Source organism: Ailuropoda melanoleuca, chromosome 11, assembly GCF_002007445.2.
Source record: "Ailuropoda melanoleuca isolate Jingjing chromosome 11, ASM200744v2, whole genome shotgun sequence".
NCBI classification, from domain to species: Eukaryota; Metazoa; Chordata; class Mammalia; order Carnivora; family Ursidae; genus Ailuropoda; species Ailuropoda melanoleuca.
In genome coordinates, this window is record NC_048228.1 from 7,649,341 (window position 1) to 7,672,155 (window position 22,815).

General features: G+C 47.7%; 1 protein-coding gene across 3 annotated transcripts in view; it reads left to right on the forward strand.

Moving 5' to 3' along the window:
• Positions 1-22,815, forward strand: part of PEX14 (peroxisomal biogenesis factor 14) — a 136,540-nt gene that overhangs the window by 100,339 nt on the left and 13,386 nt on the right. For 2 of the 3 annotated variants that reach the window (XM_002927432.4, XM_034671190.1), the window contains one exon: positions 7,983-8,111. The exons of the other annotated variant lie outside the window; for it this stretch is intronic. In XM_002927432.4, coding sequence (XP_002927478.1) covers positions 7,983-8,111 — 129 coding nt within the window. The remainder of the gene's footprint in view (positions 1-7,982; positions 8,112-22,815) is intronic. 3 annotated transcript variants of the gene reach the window in all.

Genomic DNA, 22,815 nt, shown 5'->3' on the forward strand with positions numbered 1-22,815 from the left:
TCTCTGTACCTTTTTCTGTCTTGCTTTTTCTCTTCCAGAAAATGGGGTAATCATTTTAAGTGATTTTGCTCAGGATTCAGGGTTTTTGTGGGGTTTTTTTTCCCCTTCCAGATATTCTCTTTGTTCTTAAAAAGTAATTTATCCTTTTGAATTGGAAATATATTCACATGGAATATAGTTCCTAAGGATAAGACAGTGTAAAGTCTGCCTTCAGTCTCTGTCCCCAGTTATCAGTCCCCGCTTTGTCTGTGTCCTCTCTGTCCTTATTTTATGCCTGTACACACAACTAAATAGATGTGTTTGTGTGTGTGTAGATACATAAATTCTTTTTTTTTTTAACATGGAGGTTCTGTATACCGTTTACCTTGTTTTCACCCTGTGCTCCATTTATATTCTTCTTTGTTTTTCTTCTTTTTCAAGGCAATTGATTCTAAGAGTTTGCTTATTAAAAATGTCCTAGCTGTGTCAGATAGTAGAGGGGAGCAGGCATGTCAGGCTGCTCGTGCTTGATCGCCCCCCCCCCGAAAAAGAACTCAATGTTGAGAATCCGGTTCTGCCTCTGGGGCTCACCAGGGGCTGTGGGTGAGTCACTGTCCCTCTCTCTGTCCTTTTCTCTTGATTTTTAAAACAGAAGAAAAAGGAGAGGAAAAGAATAGGAGATCAACCAGATGAGCTTCAGCTTTTCTTCCAGATCTGAATTTCTTGGTTTGGTTGTCAGTGGTGAAAAAAAAAAATTTTTTTTTTTTAAATACACTTCTCTGCCTCTTCTAAAACAGGAGCAGGATTCGAGTATAGTTAAAAGTGCGTATTAATTTGGCTTTTCTGCATATACACAAACATACCTTTGGCTTACCTGGCCCTTGGCATTCAAATAGCTGTGATTCCTGATTATCACACCCTTCGGTCTTTAAAGACACAATTCCTTCCCCAGGATTTGTTCAGCGCACCGGGGCAGGGCTGACTTCTCAGCCTGTTGCCAGGGACCTGCTGGCTTAGATACTGCCGTCCCCAACAGCCGGCGACAGTATTTGCCGTGCTATTAATCCTTTGGAATTGATGATCAAATAACAAAATCAACTCCTCTTTGTTTTTGTTTTTAATTTGGTGGAGAGGGATTAAAAGAAGAAAAAAACCTTTAGACTATAGATCTAAAAATAGACATCGTGGCTGCTGATTGGAAACCCTCCCAGTCTTTCATATGAGAGATCTCAATTTGTGTTACACAGAGGGGCAGCTCACTTCTGTCTTGTTCACCAGTTATACTACTCCCCAGAGAAGCTCAATAAATTTTATAGGGAAGTTTCCTCCTTATGCGGAAGGAGCTAAGCTCGGTGACTGGTGTGGCTGAAGTAATTTAGGGCTCCCAGGGAGTACGTCTGCCTGTGGAATAACGTATCTGAAGTAAATGTACAAAACTTGTGATCCTGGTCATTGATGCTGCTGAGCACTGGGTCCCGTGGCCCCAGCCTGTCTGATTGGGAATGAAATTGCTCCCCGAAACTTGCATTTGATTCATGGCTCAGACAGTCCTCCTGCAGGCTTCCCTGTTAGTGGCTGCGAAGCCTGCCTGCTGGCGTGCTGGCGTTTTCACCGCCAACTGTTTGAAATCTCCCAACTCGCACTTGGCTGAGTTTGTACATCTCTCGTCTGCCTCTCGGAGGCGCAGAGGGACCCCCTTCCATTGGCATCAGGAGAGCAGACCACCTTCTCTTTTCAGACTCAGAGCAGAGCAAGGCTGCCCGCTTCCGCAGTCTCTAAGCTAGCAGTGCAATACATTTTGCACTGGCTTTTTACTCGGTGATTTATACTAGGAGACGTGGCTGGGTGATATCCAGTGTCCTTTTGTCTTTGTGTTTATTTTTCTTGCACATTTAATGTATTTAAAGGATATATTGTCTTTATGGTTCACTGGGATAAGGAGGGGGTTGGTGCAAGTTTTAATGAGAGGTCCCCGGCTCTCTGTGTTGAGATGAGAATTATATTCTTGGTTAGGTATCTTTCTTTCTTTCCTTAGGTGGCAGGAGGCAGTGTTTTGCTGCTTTTTGAAATAGCATTTCTACCTAACAATTTTTAGAAGGGTACTGAGAGGACATTCAATTTCAGGGCATCATCAGCAACTTTTCTCCTGTTGTTTGAACTTTCCTCATTTAAGGAGACAGGAAAGTCTCATGTCTTGTTCCTGATTTTACATGTTAGTATCAGAATGGTGGGGACCAGCCCTACCATCAGATCAGTTTTCATAAAAACTCTTTCATTCAGGGGGTAATGATATTTGGAACTAGTTTTCTCAAAAACTGTTTTCGCCACTTGGGAATAGTTAATCAGTAGAGGAGAAAGCACTTGGCTTATTTGCTTAATATTTTAACCAAGTGAATTAGACAGGTTGGGGGGGCTGGGGGAGGGGATAAGAAAGTGGGTGGGGGAGGCCCCATAAACAAGGTGATATATAATATTTTTTTTGTTCTCCTTTTAAATAAATACCGATCAGCTTTATGTTCAGAGACAATAGGAGCCGTTGGCTTAAATTTGCAGTTTACTGTATTTATGGCTGTAATATCAAGGTGCTGCCGTCGTAATTTCATGCCCCAATGAGAAGAGCAAGGTCGAAGCAAATGCTTCCATCGGCATCTGCTAACACACTAACTCATAAACAAGGCCCGGCTGGATCAGGTGGCACGGAATAATACAGGCTAATGAAATACAGCACAGCTTTCCATTACTGTTAGTTTTTACAGTGTCGTCATTACGTGTAATTTATGTTTAAAAAATTCAATTTTATACAAGGCACTGGGAAATAGGGGTCTACAGGTCATCCAACGACTTTTAGAGGCTCTGAGAGTCCTTATTGTACTCTACTGTTCCAACAAAATGTTAATAAAATAAAATAAAAATACTTTTTTCCCTTCTCCCCCCCCCCAGCCTTTTCTGAGAGAGTTGATTTTTCTTTTAATTTGGGGAGTATTTTTAGCCAGCTGTCTTCTCTGCCTCATCTCCTCTCAGAGTGTGCATGGGGAGATAACTAGTTGTGTTCTCAGAGAGGTGACCCCCGCACGGTCTCCACGCATCCCAGATGAATCACCCAAGTCCTGTACATGGAGGGACTGTGACAGGGGAGGGAAGATGGCCCCAGTGGCTAGCCCACAGCTGCCGCCCTTTGCTGCTGGCCCTCTGGCCCTGTTCCCTAATCCCAGCCAGACTTGACATTTTTATTATAAAACTCAGGCCCAGCTGGAAGGTGCCGTCGGGTGTTCATTACCTTGCTTATTTCCAAACTATTCCTCACCCCGCCGTCCTGGCTGTTGTTTGACCTACAAGATGCAGCGAATGCTGCTGTCTGCTGTCACCTGTCTTTCTGCTTCACCTGCATAGGGCCAGGCCCCGTGGCGGTGCTCAGCGGTCACTGGGGACAGCACCGAGGTGACTTATTCTGAGAAGCCCTTGCATAGCCAGTCCCGCAGGAACAAGTCAGCTCTTCCCAGTGCCCAGTTTTGTCTGAGTCCGTGGGAAAGGACCTGCAGTGTGGTGCTCCCAGCCAGTAGGCTGCTGCTCACAAAGTCAGCGGGTTTGGTTCTGTTTGCATTTGAACCGAAACCTTTAGAAAAAGAAAACAAATCTATCTTCTAGGGGATACAAATAAGCAGGTGTGGCAGCCCGGAGGCCGTTAACGTCAGTTGCCCGCAGCAGTAACAAGGGGCTTTATTAATCAATAGCTTGTAGCTTGCTTGGTCTGTTCTTTTAAAAGAATCCCACCCTGGGGAAAGTGTTGGAAAAGAATCTTCGGGGAGCTTCTGCACTGGGGCAGCAGCCGTCTCCTTGTAAAGGGCACTGGTTCTGGATTCCAGAGAACTGAGAACGAGGAGTCCACCCTGGTTCCTGGTGCTCGGGACCTTCATTTACACGATGTGAATGAACAGCTCTCAGTTTTGCCAGTCAGGCAGCTGTATTGTTTTTTGTTTTGTTTCGTTTTTTTAAGATTTTATTTATTTACTTGAGAGAGAAAGAGAATGAGTAGGGGGAGGGGCAGAGCGAGAAGCAGATTCCCCGCTGAGCAGGGAGCTGGACGTGGGGCTCCATCCCAGGACCCTGGGATCCAGCCACTTAACCAGCTGAGCCACCCAGGCATCTCGGGTTACCTGTGATCTTAAAGGTGAAATGACACTGTCTCTCAGAGGCAGGCGTCCTGGCCTCTTCACTTTGGACGGGTGCCCTCCCTTCTTTCTCCTCCTCTTGGTTAAAGCTAGTGAGTGGATGGAATAACTGAGCAGGACTTTCTTAGTTTTACTCTCTGTCTATGATACGTCTTAATTGTCACAGACCAGGGGTGGTAGCTGTTGAAATTGGCACGTGGCAGAGGTTGACGTTATTGAAAGTGTCTAAATGCAAAGTGCCAGTGATATCAGATAATGCAAACTGACACCCCAACTAAAAGAAAATCTTACACTTTATTGAAATTGGCTAATTCCTCCAAAGGTGGCGGCTGAAGAAGACTTGAGGGCGGGAGGTTTGCCTGCCACAGGATGGTGACACCCTTTGCCCCTGTCTCTGCTCTGCTCAGCCCTTGCTCGGTCCCTCTGCGGTTAGATTATTCCTTGCAGATAGCAATCAACTGGAAGGAAGTGTGTGTGTCTAATTTGCATGAGATTATTTAAAACAACAACAAAAAAAAGGTCTGCATAAGTCAGGGTGATGGTAAACAACGCAAAGAGACGCCTTTTATAATATAGCCTGTGCCTCAGCTTTCACAGCCAAATATAATTCACTTCCAATTGGCGGTTTCCTTTATTATTCCTTTTAACCTTTGGGATTCTGCAAGGTCTCAATCTAAACTCTGCCCCGTCTGGCTCGTGGGGGCGGGTGGGAACCTGGATGTCCTGTGTGTGGGTCTTGTGACTGTCCCTCTTCCCTGAAGGCAGGGTCGGCTCAGCACCAGGAGCCCACGACTGCGTAGGTAACTGTTGTGTTCTGAAGGAGATGACACCCCTTCCCGCCAAGGCTCCGTGCGTCCCAGATGAGTCAGCTAAGTTGGGAGAGTACTGAACCTGGCTGGCCGTTGCCCCTGAGCTGGGGGCGCACTGAGAAGGAAGGCTCCAAGGGAAGCATGGGCACCTGTCTGTGAGAGGCCTTTGGATTTATTGGGAGTTAGAGTATTAGAACGAGACGGGGACACTACCTTTGTCACTGTGGAGTTGTTCAAAAAGTTGTCCCACTGTCATTTGCAGATAGAATTGGGACGTTGGGTTCCTGTTGGTCTAGCCCCCAAGTGCCATTTGTCAGCCCTCCCCTGTAGACGGGGTGCCAGGTGGGGCCGAGAGAGACCATTTAGTGCTTCTCTCAACTTCTCACAAGGTTGAAGACTTAAGTCGTGATTTCAGAGTCTCACATTTGTTGTGCTAGAGGGGGAGGTCACCAGGCCGCAGATGGAGAGCCGTGGGTTGTTGAGCCGGCAGCACCATGACCTTCCTCTTGGGATCTGAGGCACGTTTTCACCTTCCTCAGGCCTTAGTTGTTCCTAATCTGTTAAATGAACGCAATGGCTGGGATCATGGTCCAGCTCTGAAATTATATTATTCAGTGAGATCGTGAAAATGCATGTTTGGTTTTTTTTTTACAAGAAGAAAAGTGATTCATTTTATGTAACTAAATCAAAATCCTGACTCTCCGGAGGACTGGGGATATCAGAATTCCAGCCAATGTAAATTTAGAGCATCAAATGATAAGGTCTCTGAAAAACAAGAGCTTGGAAGGAAGTGCTGATGCCCTTTAAACCGTGGCCTCACTAGTGGGCTCGGCTGCAATAATGCAAGGAACATGTTTTATTAGGAAAATAGGCTTCGTAAAAGCTCCGGGCCAGAGGGCAGAGTAGCGGGCAGGGAGTGCTGTCCCTTTAACCAGCTCCGGCTCTCAGGGCTGCAGCACAGCCCGTGACTTACTGTATATTTCCCCTGCGTTAAACATTATCGTACTTGTTTATATTTGAAAGAGCCAAAAGGGAAAATGAGAAAGCAACTGAATGCTCCTTTTGGGAAAATTATCCTCATTTGCAGCCAGCGGCTGACAAGGCACACGAACCACCAGGTTTATGAAATTCCATAGTGTACCGGTGGCCATCCACCCCCGCTGACGCGTGCATCGGCTTCTCCCACGCTGATGATGAACTGGTTAAAACCGGGTCTTTCCTCCAAGAACTCTGAAAGGGATTCCCCTTCCTCTTCGGAAGTTGACTGGCCGTCACTCCCAAGCTGGGAGCCTGAGCGGCACATGCTCCGGTACCTGAGTTTTCCTTTTTTGCCAGGCTTGTCCCTCTGTCCTGCCCCCGTTTCTCTTGGGAGGCCTTTGGCGCAAGCTGGGGAATTTGGGAGGAGGAATGGCCCAGTGTAGCCCCGCATACTCATACTCGAAGGTAGCTTTTGTGTTGGAAGGTGCTCAGCGCCAGCCTTTTCATTTGCCCCATCAGTGCGTTGAGAGTGGGGTGCGCTGGGGGTGGGGGCAGCAGCAGCACTCCAGCTTCACGAGGGGCGGCCTTGCCCACCACTGGCTGGCTCCCCTGTGTGCCGAGGGAGAAGGGCAGGGCTGTGGTTTCAAAGGGGACACAGCCCTCAACTGCTCAGCACAGGGAGGGGAACAGAGGGTCCCGGGCCTTTTAGTTCAGGCCTTCTCCCTGACGGCTTGCACTAGGGCTTGAAAAGTTGCAGAGGCGCTCCGCCAACTACAGCCAGTGTGCCGTGGGCCAGCGCTGTGCTTCGGAGCATTAATGCGCCCCATCTGTTAGCCGCTTGGCACCGAGCGTGCGGCACCATGCTCCGGAAGATGCTGACCCTCAGAAGCTCCGTGTACTTCATCTACCCCCAGGGCCAGATACACCGTGCCGTGGGCCTCTAATGGAGGACTGCCGAGCAGATGGGGAAAAGCTCTCGGCCCTCCTTTAAAGGCTCTGCGTGGTGGCTGCACTGGATACCGGGATTCCTAGAACAGCACAGGCCGGCCGGAGGGGTCTTGGCGACTTCACAGTGACCTCCGCACTGCTGCTCCCACTCTCGGCAGCCCAAGCACTTTTGTACCCACTGTACCCACTTCTCGGACCGGCCCTGCGGGCAAGTCGTTTGGTTGGCACCCTCGTCCTCTTCCCACAGGGCCAGCGTCTCCAGTCAGCCGCGGCCGTGTGCCCACTGGAAATGGGGTCTCCTGGGGCCCTCCCCGGCCTGTTCCTCTCCCGTGGGCAAATCCTCTGCACGCGCCGCAGCCACTGCAGATGGCGCCCTGCTCTTCCCGGCTGTCCTGAGCGCAGTGCGCTTCAGTGTCGCGAGGATTACAACAAAGGGAAGCAGAAAAGCTAGCCAAAGGCGGTACAGGCAGCTTATGCTAGGCTGGAGCAATAACCATCTGAAAGTTTGGGCCTGGCCTTGTTTTGATCTGTTTTCTTGTTTTATTTTCTTCTTTACATTCTATATCCCATTCATACTAATCACAGTCAGTCCTGATTTTTCTTTTTATTTCTGCATTTGTCATAAAATAAAGCAAATTATTCCCGTCTTCGGAAACGATCGAGACTAATTAGTCGTCTCACCCAATAATTAGTTTTTTGTTTCCCTGTCTGTTTTCATGCATTATTGTTAGTTTTTCCCCCTCTTTTTTTAACACCATTACAGATTAAAATGAGTCACATTTGCAGTTGATGGTATCTGTTTTCGGGGGAAGAATGGAGAATTGCAGTACCGAGCGACTTCAAAAGCAGCAATAAACTCAAGGATAAATTAAGGAAATTGAATGAGCCACATTTGGAAGCAGTGTGGAGGCTAATATTCTGTCGCTTAAGGTTAAATTGCAACTGAGAGAGGTTCCGGAGAATCCGCAATCGGGGAGGAAACTTACCAGGATGCTAGGCACTCTGTGGCTCTCAGGGTCCTTTCTCAATGAAGATTTCGTGGCGGCCAGGAACAGTGGCAAAGGTGTTCACCTGCAATTATGTCCTCTTCTCCCCCCAGGGCTGACAGATGAAGAGATTGATTTGGCTTTCCAGCAGTCGGGCACGGCTGCCGATGAGCCTTCGTCCTTGGGCCCAGCCACACAGGTGGTTCCTGTCCAGCCCCCTCACCTCATTGCTCAGCCATACAGTAAGTCACCCACTCAAACTCCTTCTTTAACCTTGACTGGGGTTCAGGATACCGGCCAAAAAAGCAATGCCTCCCGTATCCCAGACTCAGCAAGCCAGGAGACACTGGGACTAGTAGACAGTTCTTGGGTTTTTCCAAAAGAATGTGCCACACCCAAATCCTCTCCTAGACAAACTTCTAAGTATGTGACAAAGGTTTAAGAAGAGATGAGGGACCAGAATAAATGAGTGTATTGTGTTGTTTGAAATCTTTTGGTTACAAGTAAGAATCTATAAAAGTATTTCTCGGTTCTGTTTCTGTTTTCTTACGTCATGTCACTTTTTCATGAACATCTGATTCATGACTGCATTCTCGTTTGCTCACTGAAATGACTCCTCTCCTAATTTTATTTTTTAAAGTTAATATTAGTAGATTTGGGGTGGCCTCTCCCATCCCCCTTCTCCCCTCCCTCCTTCCCTCCCTCCCTCCCTCTCTTCCTTCCTTTCCTGCTTTCCTTCCTTGTCCAGGCTATACCAGGCTATACCATATAAATATATGTATATTTATGTGGTGACAGTCTGTTAGAGAATTTCAGATTAAATGTAAAGGTCCTTTTTGAATTAGCTTTTAATTATTACATGAGAACATGACCCATGTTGTTTTTAAGTGAAGCTGTTTGAGGAATAACGGTTCTTCAAACCAGTCATAGATGTACAATCTCCCAAAATACAGCCAGAACCCTTCATTAAGTCACTTATAAAAAGTCTAAAAAGATTAAAATTCACTTCAAAGTGATGGAAAATAGCTCAAGTTTCATGTCTTTAACATAACTCAGCCTTGGATCTGTTGTCTTTCAAAATGAAACGCCTTTTCTGTAATTGTCTTCATTTTAATTGTCTGCCTCAGAAGTTTTATTTTTTCAAAACATGTTAATTTAAAACAGTTTTAGGTGTCAGATTTTGGAAGGCGTCACAAAATGCCAGGCTTGTTTTGACCCCCCCCCCCACGTGGTCTGGAGCTACCTTCTGGCCCTGGCTTTGCTGCCCTCCCCACTGGCTCAAGACAGTGCTGGGGGCCAGGCGGTGGCTATGGTGTCACAGATCTCAGATATCTCCTTTCTTTTGCTTTCTGGTTGAGGCTGAATGGGCGAGGCCAGGTAACAGGAATTCAAGTGCACCTCATCCGTGGTCACCCTGTCTCACAAACCACCGGAGTCCTCTGACCTCTGAGACCTGAGAAATGGCGCTCAGAGGGGAGCCTTGTATTGGCGCTCCCGAGTCAGTAGCAGCTACTGTGAGCCTGGGACTCACGGCCCCTTCCTGGCCGGCATTCTTTCCGACCCATTGTGTTTGTTTTGGGTCACTAGACATACTCTTCGTGTTTCCTGCTATCCAAAGGCTAGGTCTCCACACTTTTTTTTTTTTTTTTTTGGTTGTGTCCCTCGGCCCAGCCATTTAATGGGATCTGTTGAGGACAGGCAGTGGCAGCTGGGGTGCAGAATTTTCTAAGACGCACATCTGTTCTATTCCAGCTGTTTCCTCCATGGCTTAAAACCAAACAGGTCTCTTGGCTACTTGGAAACTTCTTGCTCAGAACAGATTGTTCTGGTTGGTCACAGAGTTGGCCTAAAACGTCATGCGCGTGCCTGCTTTTGTTAGGCACAAAGGGTTAAACTGTTGGTCTTTCTGAAAGAGGCAAAAGAAGGGGGGGAGAGGGGGACAGTGCCATCATCTAGATTCTTCTGTCCAGGTCTCTCTGAGAAGAAGCATTACACGTTTAGGTATTTAGGTAGGAGTATTTTTAAGAGTCTCCTGGCCCTAAAAATAAAACACATCTTCCTAGAGACAGACTCCTTCCTGCTTTGACGCTAGTATAAAAACAATGGTAATGGCAATTTTAAATCCCTGAAGTTTCCACTTGTCATTGTTGAGCTTCGTTCCTCTCTACTGTGACACGGCTCCTTTCAGCCCCGGGGGCGACTCTACCTCTTCACTTCCGTACTTTGCCAAGAGGTGTCAAAACCGCTCAAAAAAAAAAAAAAAAAAAAAAGCTTGATTTTGATTAATATAGAGAAACAAGACTTTGCCTGACTGATAATAAAACTGATAAATGACATTTGAATTACTTGTAGCGGTAATTTATTACATAAAATATCTTTTATTTGACATGCGATTAGTTGCTGGAAGCATCACTCAATCTGACTAGTTTAAACATGCTCTAAAATGAACCCCAGTAAAAACCAGGGCTGTCTGCTGCTGGCGTTATGAAATATACTAATCCTGGAGTGAGGAAAAAATCTGACTTTAAATATTTAAATGATTAATTGGGTTTATATATTTTTTTTTACCTTTCTAACCCCCTTAATTACAAGCAAACTCAGGGGAGTTTCTGAACTAGGTGTGCAATCTGCATGCTTATCACTGAGGCATTGTCTGCGTCCTGGGAGGGATTTATGGCCTCCACTCATGTGTGTTCCTGCCCATTTTACATCTAGAGCCCTTTCCTTCCCATGTCTTGGCTCTCTAAGGACAGATATTCCATCTCTGAACCCAAGCCTAGAAAATGGGATCCTCTGGGCTCAGCCCCAGATGCTCATGTCTCGGGGAGGGGTGAGCTTTTTCAAGACTGCCCCAGGGAGCCCAGTGCTCTCGGATTCTCACTTCTGGACTTGCTGGCCCTTCTGCTTTGGCGTCAGGTGTCCCACTCTGTGCTTCTTTTGGTATCTCTGCTCTCTGGTGAATGTGATTGACCTTGAGATGGTAGTAAATGCCTGTGTCAGCAAAGAGGACTTGGACACCTGCCAGAAAGGTACCAGGTCAATCCGTCCGTGTTTATTAAGCATCTACTGTGTGCTTAGTATAGTATCGTCAGAGATACAAAACGAGATCCTTAAAAATCTTACAGGCTCTCTGGGAGAGAAAAGATAAACTCTTAAGAAAAGGATAATAATATAAGACATTGTGATTTAATGCCAAAATTAATTATACAGGCAAGAAATTCCATAAGAATACAGAAAAGAGAAAAATTAATGTGGGCTAGAGAAGTCAGAGAAGGCTTTGTAAAAGCAGTAGGAGGTCGACACGGAGGGGAAGCTTGATGTCACCTGGTGTGAGAATAAACCAGTGTTGTCAGGGCTCAGAGGAAAGTCAGACAGAGCTCAGGAACAGTCAGGCTGGGATTCGAGAGGAAATCTGACGTTCTCTGCTTCTCATTTTGCTTTCTTTTTGTTTGACTTTGAATCAGGAATCAGTATGTGTGTATACCCGCAGTGCCTACCCAGTCCTGAACATAAAGTTCTGATAAGTGCTTGATTGATTGATTTGTTCCAAGCTGATTTTTCTTCTTTCCAACCAAAGAAACAAGAAGCAAGGTAGCTTTGGGATTTAGGCAGGGCCATTGTAAATTTTGTAAGATAGTATTTTTTTCTTAGGCTTAAATATTTTCCCTCACTGTCTTTGATAACCAACTTAGGTCTTTCAAAGATTGACCTGTTTAACAACATATACTTACCCTTGATTATCTTCATTCACTGAGCAGGCATTTATTATTTTATTCCTGCTATGGGCCAGGCACGGTGCTAGACCCCTGCGGTGAAAAGATTAATAAGGCCTGGTTGCTTTCTCCAGTTTTCCCTGTTGAGTAGGAAAGGCAGTTAAGAAACCAGCGGTGCCTGTGAAGTAGGTCCAGGTGAAGCCAGTGGCACAGACGGGCAAAGGGGCACTTCAGACAGCAGGAGATGCTTACCTGGATGGGGGGAGGGGAGACATGGTCAGTTCATTGACCGACCAAGATGGACAGGAGCAACCAGGCTAAGGCAAAGACATATGGACATGACACTGTGCAACATCCGGTGGCTGGAGCCTGGGATGGGAGGGCCAGAAGAGAGGCCTGGAGAGGGAGGTGGCAGCCAGGCCATCGCCCTGATGGAGAACAATAAAAAGTACGTTGATTTTTTTTTTTTACTTCAAAATGTGTCATCTAATCATTTTTGAGGCTGTATTACCTATTTGACCACATTATTAAACTATACCAAAATTACTTGTATCATCTGAGAAGGTGCTGCGTGGAGAGTTAGGGAAGACGTTCCGGGAGTGTGTGAGGCAGCTGTCCAGATGCTCTGCCTTCCCTTCTTCTTTGTTCAGCCACGTCATTGCTGTCCCTCAGGGTCGGGGGCAGCTGTCAGCTCCTCCAGGGACTCTTTGAGATGCCTCCGTTCCAGAGGGATGGAGGTTCCCCCTGGCCTGCTCAGTTCCCTGTTCCCTGCTGTACACCTTTCACTGTTTATTTGCTTGTCTTTTCTATTATATCGGAGTTTCTTGAATTAGAGGCTTTTTTTTTTTTTTTTAATTTATAACCCAAGGCTCTGACTTAGCAGGTGCTCTAGAAATGCTTGTTGAATGGATAGTTGGTGGTGGAAATGTGCTTGGGAATTGAAAGGCTGTCCTGTAATACCCCCAGCCGGGGGAGGGGGGTGGGAGCTTCCCTGGGAGCCAGTGAGTGGGGCTTCCCTTGTGCTCGGCCGTGCAGGCTGTGGGAGCGGAGGACAGGCCTTGCCTACAGGAGGCCACCATTTGACCATTTAGTGGAAGCCCAGTGCTTGGGGGAGTACAGCGAAGACAAACCCATGCCATCTTGCTTGGGGTGATGGTGAGAGCTTTTGGAATTTGTGAAGGCAGATCTCACTTTTTACTTACATAGAAGTTACTGTTTTGTGTATTGAAGAAAACACTTCTCTAATTTTTCAGAAATTGTATTTTTTCTTTTGTCCATGTGACTGGTTTAGAATACTAGCTTTTCAAGAGCTAGCACCCTGTCTGTTTTGTTTGCTTTGTGCTTTGCCCGTTGTGGTGCCATGTGGGTGCCACATTCATGCCATTTGTAGATATTGAGGCAGGCAAGTGTCCCAGGTTTCTTAGGCCATTGAAAAAGTCTTTGGTGTTGGTGGTAGATAGGATTATATCTTTGCCCACAGTGCAACCTGTGTTCATTTTATAAGATTCCACAACAAATAACAGAAAACCCCAAATAAGAATGGCTTAAACGAGATGGAAGAATATTTCTGAATTCAGTAAATGTGGGCAGTCAGGGCTCTATGCTCTGCACCTCTGACACCTAGCCAGCACCTGTCCTGTGCTCCAGTGTGACTGCTCCAGCTCCAACTGTCCCAGCTGCTGTCCAACCAGCAAGAGGAGGGACAGGAGGGAGAAGGGCCAGCCTTCTAAGGACACCTCCTGAAAATTGCCCACATCACTTTGATTTTCTGCCCACTGGCTGGAACTCAGTCCCACGGCCACACCTGTCTGCACAGGAGGCTGAGAAGTGCAGTCCTTGTCCTGGTGGGGCATGTTCCCGGCTTTTCATATCCCACAGAAAGTTTGAGTTAGAATAAACACTAACTTCAGGATGATGGTTTCCCCTGGGTGGAGAGGAGCACATGGCTAGTTTCAGTGGTATTTGGAAAGCTTTAGCTGGCAAAGTAGGTGGGTTTAGGATTGCTAATTTTATTATCATGCTTCATAACTTATATAAATGTTACATTCTTTTGTATGTGTCAGAAATTGCAGGGGGCATTTTAAAAAGTTGAATTTGAATTCTCAGGTCTTGCTTTTCCCCTTGGTGTCAGTTGCTAACTGAGCAGAGAGAACCTAGAGCCCACACTGCTGGGTGTTGTTCTCAATCACTACCGGCTCCCATTATCTCTTCTCTTTGTTTTAAAAGTTCTAACAGTTTTTTTCCCCTAAATCGGCTTTATTGAGGTAAAACTTACCTAAAATAAAGCACAGCTATTTTGTTTGTACCATTTTGAGTTTTAACATGTGTATGCTCCCATGTGGGCACCACCACGTTGTAGAACACTTGCAATACCCCGGAACATTCCCTTGTGCCCTGTTCCCAGCCAGCCTGACTCTGGGGCAACCCTTGGTCTGCCTTCCATTGCTTCTGACTAGACTTCTCTTTCCTGGGATTTTATATAAATGGAATCGTACAGGATGTACTCTCTCTTGTCTGGTCTTGCGCTCAGCATAATGTTTTTGAGCTTTATCCAAGTCGCTGTGCGTGGCAAGAGTTCCTTCCTTTTTATTACTGAGCGATATTCCATGGTAGAGACGTACCACATTTGTCCGTTCACCGGCGGGTGGGCTGTGGGCTGTTTCCAGTTCTGAGCTGTGACTCTCAAAGCTCTTGTGATGTTCGTGTACAAGTCTGTATGTTTTTGTATCTCTTGCGTAAATGCCTAGGAGAGGAGTTGCTGGCTCGGATGTGAAGTGCACGTCTATCTTGGTAAGAAACTGCCGAACTGGTTTTCAGAGCGGTTGCACCATTTCACGTCCCCATCAGCAACGTGTGAGAGACGTGGTCGCCGCGTAGCCTCACCATTGGTGTTCTCGGTCTTTTTTAACGCCAGCAATTTTCATGCGTATACAGTGGTATCGCGTAGTGGTTTGAGTTCACATTTCCGGGATGGCTAATCATGTTAAGCGTCATTTTATGTGCTTATTGTGCTTTTGCATACACCTTCTTTTGTGAAGTGGCTGTTCCCATCTTTTGCCTATTTTTAGTTGTCTCCTTGAGCTGGAAGAGTTCTTTACATCTGGATTCGTGTGCTTTGTCGGTTGTGTGTTTGTTGGTTTTCGTCCTGGCCTGTGGCTTTTTCTTTTCCTTGACACACTGCCTTTTGCAAAAGATTTTAAAATTGATGATGTCCATTTGTCTTTGGGTTTCTTTTTTTTTTTTTTTTGGTTTGTTTTTGTTTTTGTTTTTACAGTTTATGTTTTGGTGTCCTATCTGGGTTTCTTTTTTTGTTGGTTTTTTTGTTTATGTTTTTACAGTTTATGGTTTTGGTGTCCTATCTGTGAAGACTTTACTTCCCCCAAGGTTGGAGAGGTTTTCTCCCTTTTTCTTCAAAAGTTTTAGAGTGTTTGCTTTAATGTTGAGGTCTGTGATTCATTTTTAGTTAATTTTTATGTGTGGTTGCGATGTGAAGCTCAAGGTTCAGTTTTGCCTGTCTGGATGTCCAGCTGTGCCAGCATTGTATGTACAAAAGATCATCCTTTCCCCGTTGAATTACCGGTCCTCCTATCAAAATCAATTGTTTATATACGCATGGCTTGGTTTCTAGACTCTTCTTTAAAAAATTTTTTTAAAAACAAAGCTACTGAAGTACACTTTATATATCATAACACTCACCCGTTTCAGATGTACAGTTGCTGACTTCTAGTATCTTACTGAGTGATGCACTCATAACCAGTGTTAGCACTTTCATTCACCCAAATAAGATTCTCTGGGCCCACTTACTGAGAATCTCACCTCCCACCCCAGGTAAGCACTAAACTACTTTGTCATTATGAATTTACCTTTTCTGGACATTTCAGGTAAATGGGATCATACCATATATGGTCCCTTGTGCCTGCCCTCTTTCAGTGAGCACAGTACTTTTGAAGTTCTTCCATGGGGTGGCAGATAGCAGCACTTTCTTTTTATTGCTGACGAGCACCCGGTTATGGGCGTACCATCTCGTGTCTAGTGGTCCGCCAGCTGACAGACATTTAGGTTATCTCCAGTTTTGGCTGACCTGAATCACACTGCTAAGAACATTTGTGTGCAAATCTGATTGTGGATGTATGTTTTCAGTGCTTTTGCATAGACCTCCAGGAGTTAAATTGTTAGGTCATCTGGCAGTTTTATATTTCTGGATTTTTCTTAATTTTTCTTTCTCATCTGCTTTTTTGAAGTATAATTTATACACAGTAGGATTAATCAACTCTGGGGCAGCTGGGTGGCTCAGTTGGTTAAGCGTCTGACTTTGGCCCAGGTCATCATCTCGGAGTCCTGGGATCGAGCCCTGTGTTGCGCGTGCACACACGCTTTCTCTTTCTCTCTTTCAAATAATCTTTAAAAAAAAAGAATCAGGGGGCGCCTGGGTGGCTCAGTCGTTAAGCGTCTGCCTTTGGCTCAGGGTGTGATCCTGGAGTCCTGGGATCGAGCCCCACATCAGGCTCCTCCCCTGGGAGCCTGCTTCTTCCTCTCCCACTCCCCCTGCTTGTGTTCCCTCTCGCTGGCTGTCTCTCTCTCTGTCAAATGAATAAATAAAATCTGTAAAAAAAAAAAAAAAAAAAAAAAAGAATGAATTTTAAGTGCATAGTTTGGTGAGTTCACAAACTATTTCATTTAACTCATGTAACCTACACTACAATCACAATAGAGAAAATTCCCACGACCCAGAAAGTGTCTTTGTGCCCCCTGCACCAGTCCTCTCCCCAACATCAGGTTCTTTTTTTTTTTTTTTAAAGATTTTATTTATTTATTTGACAGAGAGAGAGACAGCCAGCGAGAGAGGGAACACAAGCAGGGGGGAGTGGGAGAGGAAGAAGCAGACTCCTGGTGGAGGAGCCTGATGTGGGGCTCGATCCCACAATGCCGGGATCACACCCTGAGCGGAAGGCAGATGCTTAACGACTGCACCACCCAGGCGCCCCCAACATCAGGTTCTTTTGAACCAGCAATCTACTTTGGATCACAAAAGTGTCGCCTTTCAGAAATTTTCATGTAAATGGCATCATGTAGCATGTGGTCTTTTGTGTCTGGTTTCTTTACCCCAACGTAATTCTTTGAGACCAATCCATGTTGAGATACATATACCGATCAAATCACACACACACACACACACACACACACACACACACACACACACACAAATACACATGTTTCTGTGACATATCCTCTCCCCCCCCACATTCCTTTAAAAATACGAAAACCATTCTGAACTCACAGCTGAATAAAAGCAGGCCGAAGTGGGGCTTAGCCACGTGGGCCTAGTTGGCTGGCTCCTGTTACTCACTCTTTGGATACACCACAGTTTGTCCGTTGACCATTGGTAGTTGTTTGGGTTTCCGGTTTGGGGCTTTTATGAATAATGCTGCCGTGAACATTCGTGTGCAAGTGCAAAGCCTCTGTGTGCGTATTTCCTTCCTTCTCTTAGTTTCATACCTGGAGTAGACTGCCTTAGGCACACGTTAGGTGTTTGACTAGTTTACAAAGTGGTTGCACCATTTCGCGTTCCCATCAGCAACGTAGGAGAATTTCAGCTCCGCATCCTTATCCGCACTTAGTATTCTCAGTTTTTAAGTTTAGCCATTCTAGAAATGTGTATGTAATAGAATTCATTGTACTTTTAATTCATATCTCTCTAATGACTAATATTTCCATGTGCTCCGTGGCCGTGCATAGGTCTTTCATGGAGCATCTCTTCCGATCTTCTCGCACTTTTTTCTGAATCGTGTCATTTTATCGTTGAGTTGTGTGGATGTAGCTCTTTATCAAATATTTATTTTGCAGATTCCTCCCCCCCCCGCCCCGTGACTTGCCTTTTTGTTTTCTTTTTTTTTTTTTTTTTGTTAAAGATTTTATTTATTTATTCGACAGAGATAGAGACAGCCAGCGAGAGAGGGAACACAAGCAGGGGGAGTGGGAGAGGAAGAAGCAGGCTCATAGCAGAGGAGCCTGATGTGGGGCTCGATCCCATAACGCCGGGATCACGCCCTGAGCCGAAGGCAGACGCTTAACCGCTGTGCCACCCAGGCGCCCCTGCCTTTTTGTTTTCTTGGTAGTGTCTTTTGAAAAACCGCAGTTAAAGCTTTTGATCATGTCCATTTTATTCTTTTTTTTCCGCTTTATGGCTCATTCTTTTTGTATTTTAAGATGTCTTTGCCCACCCCAAAGATTTTCTCTTCTGTGTTCTGTTTTCTTACAGTAGCTTTAGAGTTTTTCCTTTTTGGCTTCGGCGTGTGATCTGTTTTGAGTTCATGCTTGTGTATGATACAAGGTGAGGGTCGAGATTCAGTTTCTTCCCCCTGTGGCTCGCCACTTGTCCCAGCACAGGTGTTAACACAGGTTATCCTTTCCCCATAGAATTACCTGGGCCTCTTCATCAAAAAAATCCCTTGACCACATAAGCCTAGGCCTATTCCTGGGCTCTTATGGTCTTACAGTTTAATTAGAGCTCGAATATTTTAATCTGTGAGTGAGGATATAGATGTGACTGTCAGTGTCCTTCCTGCCCAAAGATGACACTAGCAATAGCACAGCAGCCCGTGAGAAGTGGAAAGATTGTCTTTCACAGGATGTTCATGTGAAGACAGGCCTTGAATTTTCTGATGTGACCGCTGTGGGGCTTCCGTGGTATGTCTTTGCCTCACAGCTGCCTAGGTGCTTCGGTTCAGAGCAGAGCTGTTGTGTTCTAGTTGCTGCTCTCTGGCCAGTGTGTCCTTCCGGCCGTCGCCGGCCACACTCAGCAGTGTGCCTCAGTGAGCCCCCCCCACAGTGGCCCGCCCCCCGTGGCTCTGCCTGTGATAACCCTGCAGCCGGTCGCCGGTCTGTGTGTGCCGTTAGCCCCGCCACTCTGTGCCGTAACAAGCACGGGTTTAGCAGACTGGCTTGATTCCAGGACCTCACTGTGGAAGAGCCTGTCTTATTTAATTTTCAGGGTGGCTTGTTGGGATGATTTGAGCAGCTAGACATGGCACCGCGAGGAGTCACAGCCCCAGCCTTAGGGAGCATGGAGGGGACCTGGCCCTGCGCTCAAGCTGTCGGCCTCCCCGAGGACTTGACAGTTTCTCCGCGTCGACAGCGAGCGCCTCCGACTGTCTCAGCAGGACGGTTCTGTGATGTTTCCAGCTCTGTGTTGATGAGCCTCTGCTGGCTTGTGGGATTTCCATGTACCAGTGAGTCCAGGCACATGACTTGGCGGCTTCAAGTTCAACGCTGCTGTGCTGGGTGAGGGGTTCCCAGCCCCACACGTGTTACTTGACATTTGTTCTCACCCGCTGGGTGAGGATTTCTGGGTCATGGAGGTTTGACTAAAGGAGTGGAGTCCTCTTGGTTAGTTGTGTTCAGGGAATGGTTAAGGAGGCACAGGGACGCACCTCTCCTGCCCCTGACAGGGCCACCGTACACCGTGAGTTCGCCTTCGGGCAGGCGGACCTCTGTGGAGACTGTCCGAGCTCAGGCTATTCGGCAGAGTCCTTGGAAGGTGAAAGAAGGCATTGAGTTTCGAAGAGCCCTATGCTCTTCTCCCTGCAGTGATTTGTCCCTAGACCTCGTTGCAGCCTGGGGCGGTGGGGCAGTGCCAGCAGTGCCCGGCTGTGTGGTTGGGGGGAGACCTGCCGCCACCGTTGACCGACTCTTCGCTCTTCGAGAGACGCCAGCGGTGAGGTCTTGGTAAAGTACTGGACCATTCAACTCGTTAGCTGGTTGGGCCCATTGGGGAAGTGCTGTGGACAGCTTGAATCTGAGGGACAGTAAACATATCCTTGTTCCTCTGTTTTTCCAACGTAGCAGAGCTCTGCCTCCTTCAGTCAAGTGGCCTGTGCCTGATAAGAAGAGAAAAACGTCCTTGGGAGCCATCGGGTTGGTGGTGTGGAACCAGGACCCCTCTCATCTCAGGCTTCGTGTCTGCTTTGGACGTAGGAGGGCATCTGCTTCCAGGCTAGAGGCTCTGAAGTTTTTAAAAAGCTCATTCATTCCACTCCCCTTTCTTCCGAGCGAGAGCAGAAAAGTGACCGGCCCTGTTTTCCGCCCTTGACTATAAAACTCTGGACCTTCTGGGAACGTGGGGGCCCGGTGCCCTGCTCTCCATTCCCTCGTGGGGGTCTGCACTGGCTCTGGGGAAGGTGGGCCCCAGGGTGGGTGGCAGAGAGGACTCCAGGGGGTCATGGCTGGGGCCTCGAGCCAGTCTGGGATCACGCCGAGTGCTTTCTCAGTAGCCCTGGTCTGTTACCCTTTGAAAGGCGTGCGGCGGGTCAGAGTTCCCTCCATCTTAGTTTCTCTTTTTTCATTTTGCCACAAGACAGAATTGTATCACACATCTCCAAAACGAGTAAAATGGCATTTCAGCTTCTTGTCTTTATAGACTCTCTGAACTTTAGGAAAGATCATTCTGGTCCCTTTTCATTAATAATGAAAACCAAGGGGCAATAAAATGTTCTTAACGCGAGCATGTCAGGAGCGAGTGGCGGTGCGGGGGCTGAAGGGTGCGGCCGGCAGGGAGCCACAGGTGTTGCTTGCTGCTCAAGGAGGTCAGAGCTCTGGAAAGGTGGCTGCAGCTGTTGCAGGGGGTTCTGGTTCGTGGACCCTTGAACTGCCCACACCTGTTCAGCCTTCCAGCTCCAGCGCCCGGAACGAGAGGCTGCGCTTCTCAAGACAGCATAGGTTTGCGGGAAGGAAGGAGCCAAGCACACTTTGGGTTCTGGTCCAGTTTCTTGCCCGGTTGCAGCTGTTTTCTTGCAGGGTATTGAGTGGGGATTTGAGAAGGCAGTGGTGAGGATGTATTCTGGAGGTGTGCCGATCCTGAAGGTGTTTTGTCTGAGGACTCTGCCAGCCCAGGTGGGTGTTCTGGGCATGGATGGAAGCCCTCCTGACCAGGGCCTCTCTTGAAGAGTGTTAAGCTTACTCTCCACTTTTTTCTCCTGAAGATGAGCTTGTACTGGATGTTGGATGTTGTGTCAGGGCACTCAGAGCAGAGTGGGCTTGGAATGAGACAAATGAGAAGGTTGCCCGGAACTCAGAGCCTCCTGGCTCCTCCAGGTCAGGGTGAAAGGTCCATCTCCAGCAGTGGTCTCAGAGCTTTTGATTTTCATAAGCCGCGGCCACTTAGCCTTGTAGTTGATGGATGGTTGGGGGTGTTCACAACAGCAGAGCAGCAGAACTGTCTTTCTTTCTTTTTAAGAGAGGGAGGAGGGGGAGGGACAGAGGGAGAGGGCGAGAGAGAATCCCAAACAGGCTCCACGCCCAGAGCCTGACACGGGCTCCATCCCAGGACCCTGAGATGGTGACCTGAGCCGAAATCAAGAGTCGGACGCTTAACTGACTGAGCCACCCAGGTGCCCCAGTAGAGCTCCTTTCTGGAGACAGTCTCTGTGACCCTGAGTGTCGCTGCACAACCCTGGGAGGAAGTGGGGATGTCCTGGCTTGCCATAACCCACACCCCAGAGCCCATGCGAGAGTAGACGGATACATTTATATAAACATGGATATGCTACATGCCAGGAGACACTGTAAGCAGAATCAAAAGAAAAATATACTGGGAGAACTTTTTCAAATTTTTAAAAAAGGTTTTATTTATTTGTCAGGCAGAGAGAGAAAGGACAAGCAGGGGAAGTGGCAGGCAGAGGGAGAAGCAGACTCCCCGCTGAGCAGGGAGCCCGATGCGGGACTTGATCCCAGGACCCTGAGATCATGACCTGAGCTGAAGGCAGACGCTTAACTGACTGAGCCACTCAGGCGCCCTGGGTTTGTGCAACTTCTGTCATAGACGGAGGGCTTATGTTCCAGGCTCCTCCATCACTGTCCCCTCTGCCTCCCAAAAGCCGCATTCAGTTATAGAAGAAGGTTCTATAAATTGATGAGGGAATTGACTAGAAGAGCAGGGATCACACACAGTAGCCAAAAAGGACATGCAGTGCGGAGATGCTCAGTCCGCACTCACAGTAAGATTCACGCGGATGAAAATGGGCATGAAGTCGTCTTTTCCGCTTTTTTGGGCAGCAGTCCGGGGGGGATGAGCCCGTGGTGTTGGTGGCCGTGAGGAAATAGGCACTCTGGGACGTGGCTGACGGGAGAGGACTGGGTCAGCTCCCATGGAGGACTGTTTGAAAATATCTTTCAGAGTTGTGAATTCCGTGTACCTCCGACCCAGGCTCCTAGGAATTCACGTGTACAGGTGTCCTTGTACGTATGTGTGAGGTGACATATGTACACGGTCCTCGGGGGCAGCACTGTGTGAAATTATAAGAGGCCAGAAATCAGTGGGGAATGGCTTAACGGAATATTACACAGCTATGGGGGAAAAAAAGCAGGATGAGAAGTAGGGGGAACGAGAAGGAAAATAGTGCATATCTGTGTTGCCTTATATGTGCATAAAAAGTCTCGGGCAGGACAGACAGGAAGCTGTTCACAGCGGCTCTTGATGGTGGAGGGAGCCTCTTGGCAGTAGACTGACAGATGCTATGCGCCGTTTACACCACGTGCATCTATGAGCCACTCAGAAGCTGTAAAACAGAACAGGGAGTTGAGAGCTGAGGGAGAGGCCACCTGTTGATTACAGTTTGTGCATGAGACTCCAGGGCTGGGCCACGTTGGGAAACTGGCTTGGGATCCACAGGCCGTGCTGGCAGTGGGGGGAGGTGGCCAAGGAGAGACGCCTCCAGGCCCCTGCATCACTGTCACGTCTGCCTCCTGAAACCCAATTCACCAGCTCGGGGAGGAGGGAGTGTCTCCCTCGCTGCCCCCCCCCCCCCCCCCCCCCGAGGTCTTTGCCCCTTGGATCCCCCTGGCGGCCTGTGCGTCATCAGGCCCTCCTCACTGAGTGCCCATATCCTGCCACTGAGCCTGGAGAAGGTCCCTCTCCTGCTCCCCTTTGTCGGGGGATGCCAGGGTATGACAAGTGCCTGAAGAGCTTGCAGGCACGGGGAGAGGTGAAGGCTGAGACACGCAGCATCCGTCCCTGCAGTTGCCCGTGGGGCTTCGCTCTGGGAGCTGTGGTGCTCTTTTCAAGAAGCTTGGGAAGGCCATTGCTCTTCCTTCTTCACCTTTTCTCTCCCAAATGCATGTCCAGACCCCAGCTTCCTTGTCATAGCAGCATGCCTCAGGTGGGTGCCTTCTGGATAACTTGCCTTGGGCACGGTGGTCTGATTCTGCAGACCCGGTTAGTGTCCCACACCGCTGATCA